Source organism: Chroicocephalus ridibundus, chromosome 6 (assembly GCF_963924245.1).
Source record: "Chroicocephalus ridibundus chromosome 6, bChrRid1.1, whole genome shotgun sequence".
Classification (NCBI taxonomy): Eukaryota; Metazoa; Chordata; class Aves; order Charadriiformes; family Laridae; genus Chroicocephalus; species Chroicocephalus ridibundus.
In genome coordinates, this window is record NC_086289.1 from 46,698,998 (window position 1) to 46,711,937 (window position 12,940).

Below are 12,940 nucleotides of genomic sequence, written 5' to 3' on the forward strand. Positions count from 1 at the left end.
AAGAGCGGCCTGAAAGATAAGCTCTGCTGAAGGATAGATGTTGTTAGAGGGGCCAGAGGGTAGATGAAGTACAGCAAGTCTAGCGGAAGGCCAGAAGGCTCTGAGAGGGCAATGCCAGTGCCCGAAGCAAAAATGAAAAAGCTGGTATAATCCAGAGAGGTGGCTGGCAAGGACAGAGGCTAGGGTCACTCTGGTGTGTTTTCTAGGCCCGGTTTTGATGAATGATGCCAAGACCTAAGACAGCGTGATGCTACTGGTAGCATAGCTTTTCTAAATAGAATGTCACTGGAAGGCATTGTTGCTTTGCTCTGGTGTGTCTTTATGAACACAGTTTTTCTTCCTGGGAGTCAGACATACTGTGCAGAGGAGCTTCAGGTTTGCATGGCAGGTATGCTCAAAGATATAATGTCTCTTAGCTTAACGGTTGCAAAAAGGGGATATAAAATCTAAGAGTATCTAAGGCGTAGGCACTGCAGAGGGAGAAATGTCACCCAAGATGACAGAAGGGTGGACCTGTGTGTAAAAGCAGTGTGATAGATCCAAGCAGATTCAACCTTAGGCTAGGTATCAGAGACAATGCCACAGCAGAATACTTTCATCAGATAAATTAATAACTTCTCCTACCTCAGCTTTGTGCAACTCTAAGTGAGAGCGTTGTTGCTGTTGGAAATGAAAACACCCATTTTGTGGGTGGAAACAGCTTTGTGCCTCCAGACCAGGAGCTGCTTTGGAATTCTTGGTAATATCCAGACAGCTTCTGCAGCTGGAAATAGCATCAAAGTCTTCTGAGAAACAAATGTTTCATACTGTAGGAAACAGGCTCAGACTAAGGAGAACTGTAGACTGGATTCTGTCTTCTCAAATGACAGTCTACATCATTTATATAGGCAACACCACATTCCTTTTCATGTGTACGCTGCAGCACCAGGGTATGGACAAGATATTCCATGCCTGATTGTTCTATTGTTGGGTTTGTTCTTTTTTAACAGGCCTGTGCAAAGGTTTTGCTTCCCTGTCTTGTCCCCGTGTGGCAGCCGCTCTTATGCAAGTGAAGTTGATCAGGTGAGTGTGATTGTGGTTTCCAGGAACTAGTTCTGCTGAGCTGGGGTTTTAAAATCCCTGAAGCCTGTTGACTAAATTCTTCTTTCTGATTTGCCAGAAAGACTCTGAGCTGGACCTCTCCAACATACTCCACATTCTTTCCTAGCACAGAGCTGCCATTGACGTAGCACGGTACATGCTGCTAGGGATGGAAATAAACAATCAGACTAGTGGGTTTTTTCTATTTTTGGAACTCACTCGGCAAATGAAATCTTCCACCTTAGAGTGGAGGGAATTTGCATGACAAATTTTTAATAAAGCACACTTTCTGGAGTATGGTTGTATAAAGAGATGTAAATAAATTGGTGTGTCCTCACCTCTTGATCTGGAGAGTGGCCCTCTTCTTTAACAGCTGTCTCCTTGAAGGTGCTAACTTGCCAGGAACAGTGCCAGGTAAAAGAAAGGGGGATGTTTTGCCCTCTTGCCTGTCTTGTGGCACAGAACTCAGCACTGTAGCAGTGCTAGAGCATGCACATTTTGCTCCATAACCCTGGGTCTCAGGAGTCCAGATAGGGTCCTTGCATCACTGCTGGACTTCCAGTGTGATCCTGATCACACTGTATGATGTATGCTGGGGAAAGCCAAATTTCTAGTTTGTTAAAAGAGATGAGTTGGAGTGAATTGCAAGTAACTATTACCTAATCCCACCCACTGCAGCACTTTGCTGCACATGCACTTGTTTCTGGAATGTCTGACACACTATGCAGTTTTTAACATGTCACTAAACTGCTACCTATCTTTGCGTTAGAAGAAGGGGTTTGGAGAAGGAAGGAGGTGTACTTCTATTTAAATCCTAAGTTAGCAAAATAAGACGACCAAAAAAACCAGCCAAACAAAAAGACTGATGACCAAGTGGTCTTAATTTCAAATATTAAACCCGCTTGATTCTGCTTAGCTTTTAAAACCCAGTGCTAGAGGGTTTACGGGATAGAGAAAGATGAGGTCAGTAAGGTTAACCCATATCCTTTCTTCAGTCAACCTATCTTGCCCGTGCCCTGCAGGCTGCACAGCACAGAATAGTGGACTCCTGCCTGCTTTGAACATACAGGAACAGTCCCTGCTGATGGGAAGACATGCCTTGGGAACTGTCTGGTATATTTTCAGATTTCAAGATGGATGTGAACTGCAAGAGCATGGTGATTTGCTTGGTCTCTTTTCCTTGAGAGCCTGTTGCCAGAGTTGCTCAACTTCTCTTTGTCTTGTGATCCTGCCTCACTGGAGTGAACTTGATACGAAACCTTTGTTTCTTGTCTTCAGGAGGCACTGGGTGGCAGTAGCTGGCAATGAGTATAGAGAAAGTCCCTGGAACGGACTGCTCCTGGCCAAGGACATGGTTTTGTTCTGTGCACTGCAAATCACTGATTTCAAATACTCAGTTCCAGTGCATTTTGTTCTGTTTTGTTTTGCAGATTGGCAGCAGAGCTGTGCTTATAACAGGTTGTGACTCAGGGTTTGGATTTGCCTTGGCGAAGCACCTTCATGCCAAAGGGTTCATTATTTATGCTGGCTGCCTGCAAAAGGTAGGGAAAACAAAAAGTGTATTCTTCACCTATGGCACGTGGACAGACACATAGCAAATCCAGTCTTCATTCTGCAAAGCTTTCTGTCAAGGAGAGGGAGGGTGGTTGGTAGCCCAAAGGGAAAGACGCAGGTGCTTGAATTTCATAGAGCGTAACCTGGTCTAGACCAGAACCAGGCCTGAACGGTATCTTGTGAGGTTTTTATCTGAATCGCCACCTTGTGGTCTGTTCCATATCTGGTGGACTGGAACGCCAAATCTAATTTTATGGGCTTATCCATAAACAAATTTTGGAATCAGGTTGAGTCTGGACCTTTCGCCCTGCTCTCAGACTATACATATTTACGCAGGGTTTATTTTGATTAATTGTGACATACACCAAGCCACCAGTGATTTTATGGCATGTGGTAGGAGCATATTTTTCTATACGCATGAGTACAGCCATGCCTCAGTGTGTATTGAGGGTCTCCTGAAATCGCTGTGAAGGCGATAGAATTCCACTAGTGCAAAGGGAGCAGAATCAGGCCACAAATAGCTTAGTGACGTAGTCTTGATACACTCTGCAGGAGCGCTCTGTATGGCAGTCAGAGATGGCCTGGTCGTGGAGGACAGGAGAGAGGTTTAGCCTCTCTCTCCTTATGAAGCACTGCATTTTTTCAGCTGCGCGGCCATTTCCCAACAGAAACAAACTTACTCCTCGGGATATCCTGGGGTGGGTCAGTTATTTTGATCCTAATGTTTTAGCTCACTCATGACCATAAATGTATCTTGAATAGTTATATTATTTAAAGAGAACTTGCCACCTGTTTTTTAATGTTATCAATACTTCTTCTGCTGTTATTTTTTCCATTATTACTAAGTTTTGCTTAAATTACTAGTTTCTTTCTGCTGCGTTTTTTCAAAAGAGAAGTTTGTGTTTTGATGGCTCTGTCCCTTGTGGTGTCTCAGCTCTGGGTCAAGGGTTTATTTGTTAACCTGAGCTCCCTCTACAGGCTTCACAGCAGAACAAGACACTTAGACACTGCTGCTTTTCAAAAGGTGTCAAGAAGAGAGCGGGTAGATGAATACATTTTTGGCAGATGTTTCTACTCAGCCTTTATAACTGAAGATCAATGTTAGAGAATGTAAGAACGTTGCAGACTTACAAACCACTGTTTAGAATAATAGCCTGCCTCTATGTTGACAGGAGCCAAAAATTTCAAAGCTGCAAATTTACTTCTGGGTTTCACTTCCTCTGCCAGAAAGACACAATTTTCAGTGAGCATGTCTTTAACTGTCACTGAAACTTCTCTTCCATTTTGGTGTCTTCAGTACTCATTCTACTGAATGCATGTTAGTGGAAAATCTTGGCCTCTGACAATTTTGACATAAGCTGACATGCAGCAGCATGCCAGAACTCTTTTAGCCTTTGATCAATATTTGTTTCCTTGACAAAAATCATCAGAAAGCTTTGCTGTATCATTGTGTAATTAAATATTGCTTCTTTAGGTGGACTTACATCCCATGTTCCAAAATCTGTGTGACTATGGCAAGACTGGTAACAGCAGTTGTCATCAGAAAAACACTGTAAAATGCCAAAGCTCCTTAATTAACTGGTTGGCCTCCTATGTGTCTTCAGGCCATATACTTTATGTAGAACTGCTCTGTAGAACTAAAACAACTGCAGGAGACTGAGCTGATTTCTCATTGTGACACAGGTTTCACTAGCAACATCATAAGCAGAATTCTGATTGGAGTGTAATTATTACTGGTGCTGATTTTAGGGGCAGAAAAAGCTTGGTGTGGTTTTAGATACTACGTAAAAGTGGAGGTAGAAATAAGAAGCATTATCTTGTGCTTGGGTATATTTCACCTAGCCGTGACAGAGAGGAAATGGCTATGAAACTTCAGTGTTATTTTCAAAGGCTGTTTTTCACAGCACACCTGCACATCAGAAGCATACTCCAGCTTGGGGAGCCATCGTGTCCTCAGGGTATGCATTGTTCTTAGGAACGTCACATCCTTATTGCAGATTAAAAGTGTGTGCAGTGCTGACTCTTGACCAAGAAAGGTTTCCTAAAGTGGCCAGATCCTGAGCACCTGACTATTTTTACTGAAGGAAACCTGAGAGAGGTGTTTAGAGCCATGACTGAGGGGACCCCAAGGATGAATCTGTGCTAACAGTGTGCTATTTCACACACAGTTTCTTCCTAACGTTTTCACTGGCAAATATATTCATGTGAGAGTTGTGTTGATGCTTCATTGCCAAAAGACAGTGGTAGACTGGATCCAATGAATGATCACATTGCAGCTGTCTTATTTTTTCCTCTTTGATTAATAGCTGGAGGAGCCAGCTGACACAAGATGAAGAAGGTATTTTTCCATCAGTATCTGTTACCAGTGGACATATGTGATGTTTGTCACGGCTGTCAGGAGTGTGATGGAACCCCTGTTTGCTTTGCTTTGTGTGCTCGGGCCTGTTGGGGCTTGTAGGGGGAGGAGAAGGCAGAGGTTATCTGAGCAAGCCAGCATACAGGTCTATTACTGTAGGGCTCAACAAGAGTACTCAGAGCCACGGGGTGTTACATACCACTTCAAGGACACACTGATAAAGATACAAGCTGAAGCTCATGCGCCCCAAAGGGTGACCGTGGAAAGAGGAAGATGAGGCAGTGTTGTGATTTTTTGGTATGCAAGAGCTGGGCCCTCTTGTCATGGGGACAGTGGACCTTGGGGCTGAGAGCAGAGATGTATTGGTCTCTTGGTGTAGCATGAGAAGGTCCTTCCAGTGCTGTGTATGGGCCCAGGGGTTGTGGGACAGGCTGCATCCCGTGCCAGGAAAGCATGACACAATCACAGGGTGCCTGATTTTAACAGCACCAATCTGCCTTTTCTGAAGAGCCAAGGGAATGGCCCTGTGTGTCTGGGTTAATGCCCAGAGTCCAACTCTTGGCCAGGATCCCAGCCCCAAGGGTCCCTGTCCAAGTACCCACCTCCATGTGGGTAGGAGGGGAGGAGGGATGTTGGCTGGGGATGCTCAGCAACCATGTAAGGGAGGAAGAAGAGGATGCTGTGAAGGTCCTATTAGAGCTTACAAGGCCTCTGAGGTTGGTGTGTTGCTGTGGCCCAGAGATTTTGTAGCACCTCACAGACCTGGAACTGGGGAAAGAGGCACTTTGGCCTTATTGTTCTTCCTCTTCCCTTTAGCCATATCTGCTATTTCCAAGGGACTTGCATGCTTGCATTTGCTGATTCCCTGTTGGCATTCCCACATGTGCCACTTGTATGCTTTTCAGTGCTTTGCCATACACACTGGCTTTGGCACCACAGTGCTTTTGAGTGCACAGCAAACTTAGCACAAAACTCTCATTTTCAGTCACCGTAAAAACAAACACCACTAAGCTGTGCATGGGACTTTTAACTGCTCCATTTTGTATGCAATACGCTTCCGTGTGAAGAGAGTGCAGTAGATGCCTTCTCTTAAGGACGAACACTAACCGGTATTAACAGTCTGCGGTGGAATAAGGAACGGTGGAGGAGATGTCAGGTACCTAAGTTAGTGAACTGTCTGTGAGTACAGTGGATAAGCCCAGGAATGGGAGGAGCCAGGAAAAGGTTTTTTGGAAGATGGGTGGCACAGAGACAGGGGGATGGATCGCCACCCTTGTGTGGTATCTAAAGCGTGGTGTCTGAAGGGAACTCTTGCTCGGGGGAGTAAATGGGCAGCCTGGGTTCAGACTGCAGAGGCAAGCACCATCTCACTGACAACTGACTGCTGGCAGTCTCTGATGGGGAGTACCTGTGGCTCTAGGTGTTCAAAACAATCTAATGTAATTCGGCAGTCAGGAAACAGCCCTCCTATGAAGAAATGGCCTGTTCCACCCCAGAGAAAAAAAAGCTCTCTATCCAAAAAAGCCTCATCTATCAGGAGTGAAGAGCATTCTGATGCTTGCCTGCTCATGCTGACACAGCAAGTGGGGCTACCTGGAGGGCTGAACAGAGGGGGAAGAAGAGCTGAGCAGCTGCCAGATGATCCTGTGGGACATGCTCTGTGTCTAGCCTGTTAAAAGAGTAAAAGACTTCTAGTGAGGGATGATATTGAGGGGACAGAGGGAGTTGCTTACAGTAAAGACAAGGATGTGATTATTTTCAGAGCTAGACCTCACTTCCTCTACAAAAGTATCCTGGAATGGCCAGCACAGTCCAGTAGCCTATAACCATGGGAACGGTTCAGGGATAGTCCCAAACACATATTAATATCCCATGTGTGTATCCCAGAAGCACCGTAGCCAGGCTTCACCACTGTGAAGGGACTAGCTCTGGGCTTGGCGGCCTTGTTGCTAGCAGCGTCTGGCCCATGTGAAAGGTATCTCAGCGGCTGGCTGCAGTTAATTGGCTGGGCTGTGAGTGGATATGTGTATACTGGGGGAATCTGTTCTTAGCTGAGAAAAAAAGAGTGGAGATGGGAAATGGGAGTGAAAAAAAAGTTCATGGGAGGGAGCAGAGAAGAGAGCAAAATGCTGAAAAGACATTGAGGAGAACTGCTAGCAGGCGAGCTGGCCAGGCACTTGATGATTGGACTCTGTAGGAGTCTGTTGGAGGCAGTAGGTAGGTTTCCAGGCAGTGGGAGCTGTGTGAGTAGATCAGCTGAAGGGAGAGAGCAGTGGGCAGGCAGTCCTCCTTCTAGGACTGTCACTCCCAGAGCTGGCAACGTGACTGAGAAGCATGTGCAACATACATGTGCAGCCACTCACTGGCTATTTTATGCCATATCCCCGCTGTGCTATTTGCTGTGACCCATATGCAAGCTACAGTGAGGGTGGCACCACATTCCCACCACTGCAGCAGTGGGGTATATCTTGAACTCAGGAGCTTGTACTGGGCAGGAGTTGCCTTGCTGGGGCATGCCCAGCTCTGGCTGCTTTCTTGGCAGTCGAAGCAGTTGGTACCCGCTGACTGCGTGGCAGGGTTCATGGTCAGATGGAGGTGCTCGAGGAATGGTGTTCTGCAGGAGCAGCCCTGTCTGTTCTCCTTCCTCTTAGAGCTGCAGGAGTGTCCTGCTTATTCTGTGACTGCCCTGTGCACTCTCTTTTGCTTGATTTCATGGTTGCTATGCATTTGATATTCTACACAAGCTCTTTGGCCAGATTCAAACCAGAGCTTTGTTCTCCTCTAGGACAAGGGAGAGGGTGGCTCCAAGGATCTGGACAACATGAAGAGTGATCGAATGAGAACTGTCCAGCTCAACGTGTGTGACAGCAAAGAAGTGGACCGAGCAGTGGAGCACGTGAACAGCAGCCTGGAGGACCCGGAGAAAGGTACACGGGTCACATAGGTGGCAGGAGCTCCCTCAACTGGACTCTGAGAGCATTTTCAGGGCATATTTCAAAAGCTGAGCACATGGTTGAAGGGCACAAAGCTTTGAGGGGCAGCAGTGCAGAGCAGATGGCCCGTTTAAATGTTGTGCCATATCAGAAAGCAGCTCGCCACTTAAGATGGCATCTACAAAGAAAACTGCTTTTTTTCTCCACCAGCTCCTATAGGGACATTAGCAGAAATCAGGGAGGTGTTCAAGGCCCTGGGATTAGTGCTTTATTCCTGTGACCTGAAGTTTATTGTGACTCCCTTTATGTTGTAAAACCTGGCTAGTGCCCAAAGATTGGGGATTAGCAATGGAAATGTCTCCCCAAAACTTTCAAAAGGCAAAGTAAATTAAGAGTTTTCCAAAGGTTTTTCCATGAAGCCAGCTGAGTATCATTCATGCTGTTGCAGATATTACCATACATTATAGATTTCAGAGCTGAGGGGGTAGCTGTAACTGACTTTCTTAGCCTGCCTACCTCATTCTGCTGATGTGATGACAGCAAATTCTGCTCCAGTACGGTGAAAATCCCAGTTGCTCATGCATTCCTGAAACCTTTCCACCCTTTGGTGAATGACATTTTTCCCCTAAAGAGCATACACACTTCAACACATGAAGGTTGTTTAAAAGCAAAACAACCAGTAATGTTTTATTTTGGAATTTGCACAAACCTATTTCTTCTACTTTTTTTTATATTTAATTTTTACATATGGATCTTCTATATAAATGAAGTTTTCTAGCCCTGTATTCTCAAGCATAGGCCAGGATGAAGTTACCTTTTCTGGGCTGCTTCTGGGAACACAGATCTGGACACAGTCAGTCAACAGATAACATTGAGTTTTTCTAAACAGCATGCCTACGTCCCCCTTCACAGCATTGCAGACATTCTAGTTCTTGTGGTGACACAAGGGATTTTACTTGGAAAGAATTGCTCTTTTGTTTCTTACAAGGTCTTTCCTATTCTTATTATTTGCATTTAGAGACTATATTTTGCTTCTTTTAAAAAAATCACGATGGATAAAGAGAGTGGCAAGGAGAACTGCTTAGACAAGGCTGAAGTTCTCTGCTGATGTAGAACTTCCCAGGAAGCCTTATTCATGGTACTTTGTGGCTGCTCTGTTGGGCAGTACAGGCAGGTCCTGTTTGCGGTTATAGTTGCTCAGGAGACTGAAGTTCGCTCTGGACTCTCTTCTGTCTGGAATCTGTCATTACAAGTCGTAACGAAAAGCCCTGTTGTGTTGTTCAGTAATCTATTAGCAGGGCCTTTTCCACGCTGCTCTCATTAGTCTCACAGAGGGAGAGCTTTATGCTTGATTTTGTCTTCTAGGGCTCTGGGGGCTGGTTAACAATGCTGGAATCTCCACATTCGGGGAAGTTGAGTTCACCAGCATGGACACCTACATGGAGGTAGCTGAAGTGAACCTGTGGGGGACTGTGCGAACCACCAAGGCTTTCCTCCCGCTCATCCGGAGGTCAAAGGGTGAGTGATCTCCTCCTTATGGGCACTCCCTCGAGCAGGTCCCTCATCCTGCCCCATGTCTTGCTGTGTTAGAGGCTAAAAGGTCTGTTATGCTTCTCTCTGCACCACTGGCCACCTTCATACCTTTACAGACAAGAGTGTGTGAACATGCATGAACACAAATGGCAGATTCCCTAACCGCTCTGAGTTACACGGCAAAGCAGCGGTCATGAATACCATCTGTGCTGCCTTCTCCTGCAACATCCCACACACGATCTAATCTGTCGTACCTTCTTTTACCTGCTCAGAAGCTGCAGCTCATTATAAATTCCCATGCCAGGAGCAATCCTCCCCTCTATACAAAAACCAGCTGTGCCAGTGCTGGCAGGGTGGGCAGCAGCAGTGTACTGTGAAGTGCTTCTTGCAGGGAAGTTGTCAGCTGTGCGCTGTGTTACTTCGGGAGCTTGTTACAAATGGGTTTGTCCAGCAAAGGAATGCAGACCTGGAGGTTGCGTGGGTCTCAACATAAAGGGGCAAAAGCTTTCCTGTACTGGAGCCAACTACCTGACTAAATGAGAGTATTTTTTACTCTTGAGGCATCTGCAGACGTTAACAATGTTGTCCTGTGCTGCAGACCTGGGCTGTATGTGGCCCAGGCAGCATTTCTTCCACCATGGAAGCATATCCACTTCTGTGGTCAAAGTTTCTCTTTCTAACACAGCTCGGCAATGAGCACTGATAAAAAGTGCAGAGAACTGCAACCTCTGATTATTCTGCAGCATCCAGTCTCCTACCAGCATTCTCCCCAGCCAAAATGGATGGCTTCAGGAGAGGAGAAAGTCCCCAGCTCTGTGCCTGGAGACATAATCCATCTGTCACACAGAAAAGGGTGCAGTGGGTTTAGACGGCTCTGCTCGTTTGTGGTGCAGGAGCAATCCATTCCCTTTTAAGAGGCAGACACTATAAGCCACCATTGTGCTCCTGGATTTTGTGCCTTTGACTTGCAAATAAACAAGCTCAACCTGGGTGCCAGAGGCTTTCCTTGCTGCTCTTTGCTCTTGTCTGGGCTCAGCCCTGATTGCTGCTGAGCAATCCTGTTTCCCACCGTGCAGGCTCTGTCCAGCCTCTCCTCTTCCCTGTAGCACCGAGCTTTGCGTGTCACCATATGCCTGTTCCCTCAACTATAATGAGCCAGGGAGCACAAGCAATGAGCTTGTTCTCCTGCCTGAAGGCCGTTGCATAGGGCAGCAATGCTCAGATAGAGCCACGAGCAGGTCTGCCAGGCAGCCCCTTCGGATGTGCAGTGGGCTGGTGGATGCACGTTCAGGAATCTCTTGGGTGGTGTGTGTCAGGTATCTGCTCTGGATCAGCTCCACAGCTCAGCTGTGCTTTTCCCGGCCTCTGTCTAGGTCGTGTGGTGAACATCAGCAGCATGATGGGTCGGATGGGCAGTCCTGCCCGCTCACCGTACTGCATCACGAAGTTTGGAGTGGAAGCCTTCTCCGACTGCCTGCGGTATGAAATGCAGCCCCAGGGGGTGATGGTCAGCATCGTGGAGCCTGGCAACTTCATAGCTGCCACCAACCTGTACAGCCCCGAGCGAATCAAAGCCATAGCCGACAAAATGTGGGACGAGCTCCCTGAGATAGTGCGCAAAGACTATGGCAGGAAGTACTTCGATGAACAGGTCAGCAAGATGGAGACGTACTGCAACAGTGGCTCGACAGACACCTCGCCGGTCATCGAAAGCGTCGCCCACGCCCTCACCTCCACGACCCCCTACACGCGCTACCACCCCATGGATTACTACTGGTGGCTGCGCATGCAGATTATGACGCACATGCCTGCTGCCATTTCAGATCGGCTCTATGTCTACTGAGGCCTCCCACTCTTAGGCTACCCAGGTGGGAAATTTGTTTTAAAGAGAGCATTGTACACGCTTCCCATTAGTCCTTTTTAAATTTTTCTAACCTCATTCCAGAGTACTGTATTTTAGCTCTAAAGGGTTCATTTAAACATCTGACATAACCTACAGGGCAGTAATTTGTAAGGGATGCTTCATAGGCAGGAATACGTTATGTTTGTGCAGGGACATTGATTCTTTGCTATTTATTTCATGTAATCCTTTTTTTTCACCTCAAATGTCAAGTTAAAATCATTATTTAAACTGTAATTCTTCTGAAGTGTTTTCAGAATAATATCTGCTGATGGCTGAACACAATCGCCACAATTCCTGCCTAGGACGCAGCCTTCACACCATAAAACAGAGGCCCTCCATGCTGTAATGGCAAATCACTGCCTCCTGATGACCAAGAGCGTCCAATAGACTTCTCCAGGCCTGGTCACAGTAGCACAAGGCAGAGCAGAGACTTCTTTAGGGATCAGAACTCAAAATGCTCAAGGTGCTGAAACTGAGCAACTGATCCTGTCCCTTTCTCTCTTAGAATTATACTGACGAAACCTACAGAAAAAGAACCAGTCTGCTTTTCTTGCATACTTTCTTGCAAAGGGGTTCAACAATCCAGGGACTCAGTCCAGCAGACCTCTCCCACATGAGTTTTTTACTCAGATGAGCATTCCTGTGAGTGTGAGCAGCTTTACGCACAGGTCCGCAGGCGTCAGGATTGGCCCGTAGTAACATTTCTCTTCTCTTCAACAGTAATTGAACATCAGCTCCAGGCTTAGTTTGGAGAAGAGTTTCACTCCAGCTCCTGTAATCTGGGAGGATCACCGCTGAGCAGAGGGAAGCAGGAGGGTTGTAGTCACATCAGCGAAAGCCATTCTTACCAGGGACCTCAGAGTTACACCGAAGTATTTGTACAGCACCTTGCACAGAAGGGCCTTAACCCTCACCAGGGCCTCCAGGCACTATTGCAGTGCAGGTGATGATAACAGTAATAACTCTCATCAAAGGAGTCACTGAGCTGAAATACATCTGACATGATGTAAATCCAACAGAATGTCCATAACAATAAAGTTAACTTTATGAGCAGTTTCATTTCCATGATGGTTGTTTACACGTCTGAGAAACGTTTGTTTTGTACTGTAAGAAAAGAAAAGAAAAAAAACCATAAAAGAGTCTTTCATAGGGAATGCAGAAGGAGTTCACTTTTTTAAGCTGAAAGGCAAAAAAAAAAAGTAATTAAAATAACCATTGTTAGTGAAGTTAAAAAGAAGGGATCTCACATGCTCTAGTAACATACCGTGACATGATCAAGCCCCTTTGGCTTAATAAATGTATACAGGAATGATAACAAAATTCAGAGGCTCCCTCTCTTTATTTTTTAAATATTTAAGGTGAGAAGCTCATATTCTCTCGTGGTGCTTTTTTTTTAATTTGGTGAGGTTCATGCCTGTTATGCACACGCACTGCTTTTGGAGGCTGATGTGCAGTCTTGGGTCTTACACAGATAAACACAAGGCTTGGATAGCACGGGACTTCTATATGAGTACCAGATGTATTCTGCATCTCGTGACAAATGTGCCTAACCCCTGGGCTTTGTGTATTCACAGCTCTTAA

The 12,940-nt window shown here is 46.1% G+C and overlaps 1 protein-coding gene across 2 annotated transcripts in view; it reads left to right on the plus strand.

Moving 5' to 3' along the window:
• Positions 1 to 12,416, plus strand: part of BDH1 (3-hydroxybutyrate dehydrogenase 1) — a 15,956-nt gene extending 3,540 nt beyond the window's left edge. The window contains exons 3-8 of one of the 2 annotated variants that reach the window (XM_063338023.1): positions 990 to 1,062; positions 2,511 to 2,621; positions 7,776 to 7,917; positions 9,289 to 9,441; positions 10,830 to 11,324; positions 12,080 to 12,416. In XM_063338023.1, the coding sequence (XP_063194093.1) occupies positions 990 to 1,062; positions 2,511 to 2,621; positions 7,776 to 7,917; positions 9,289 to 9,441; positions 10,830 to 11,299 (949 nt within the window). In that variant the 3' untranslated portion in view covers positions 11,300 to 11,324; positions 12,080 to 12,416. Of the gene's footprint in view, positions 1 to 989; positions 1,063 to 2,510; positions 2,622 to 7,775; positions 7,918 to 9,288; positions 9,442 to 10,829 lie in introns of both variants that reach the window. The other variant, XM_063338021.1, reaches the window with a different exon arrangement.
• The last annotated feature ends 524 nt before the right edge of the window (positions 12,417 to 12,940 follow it).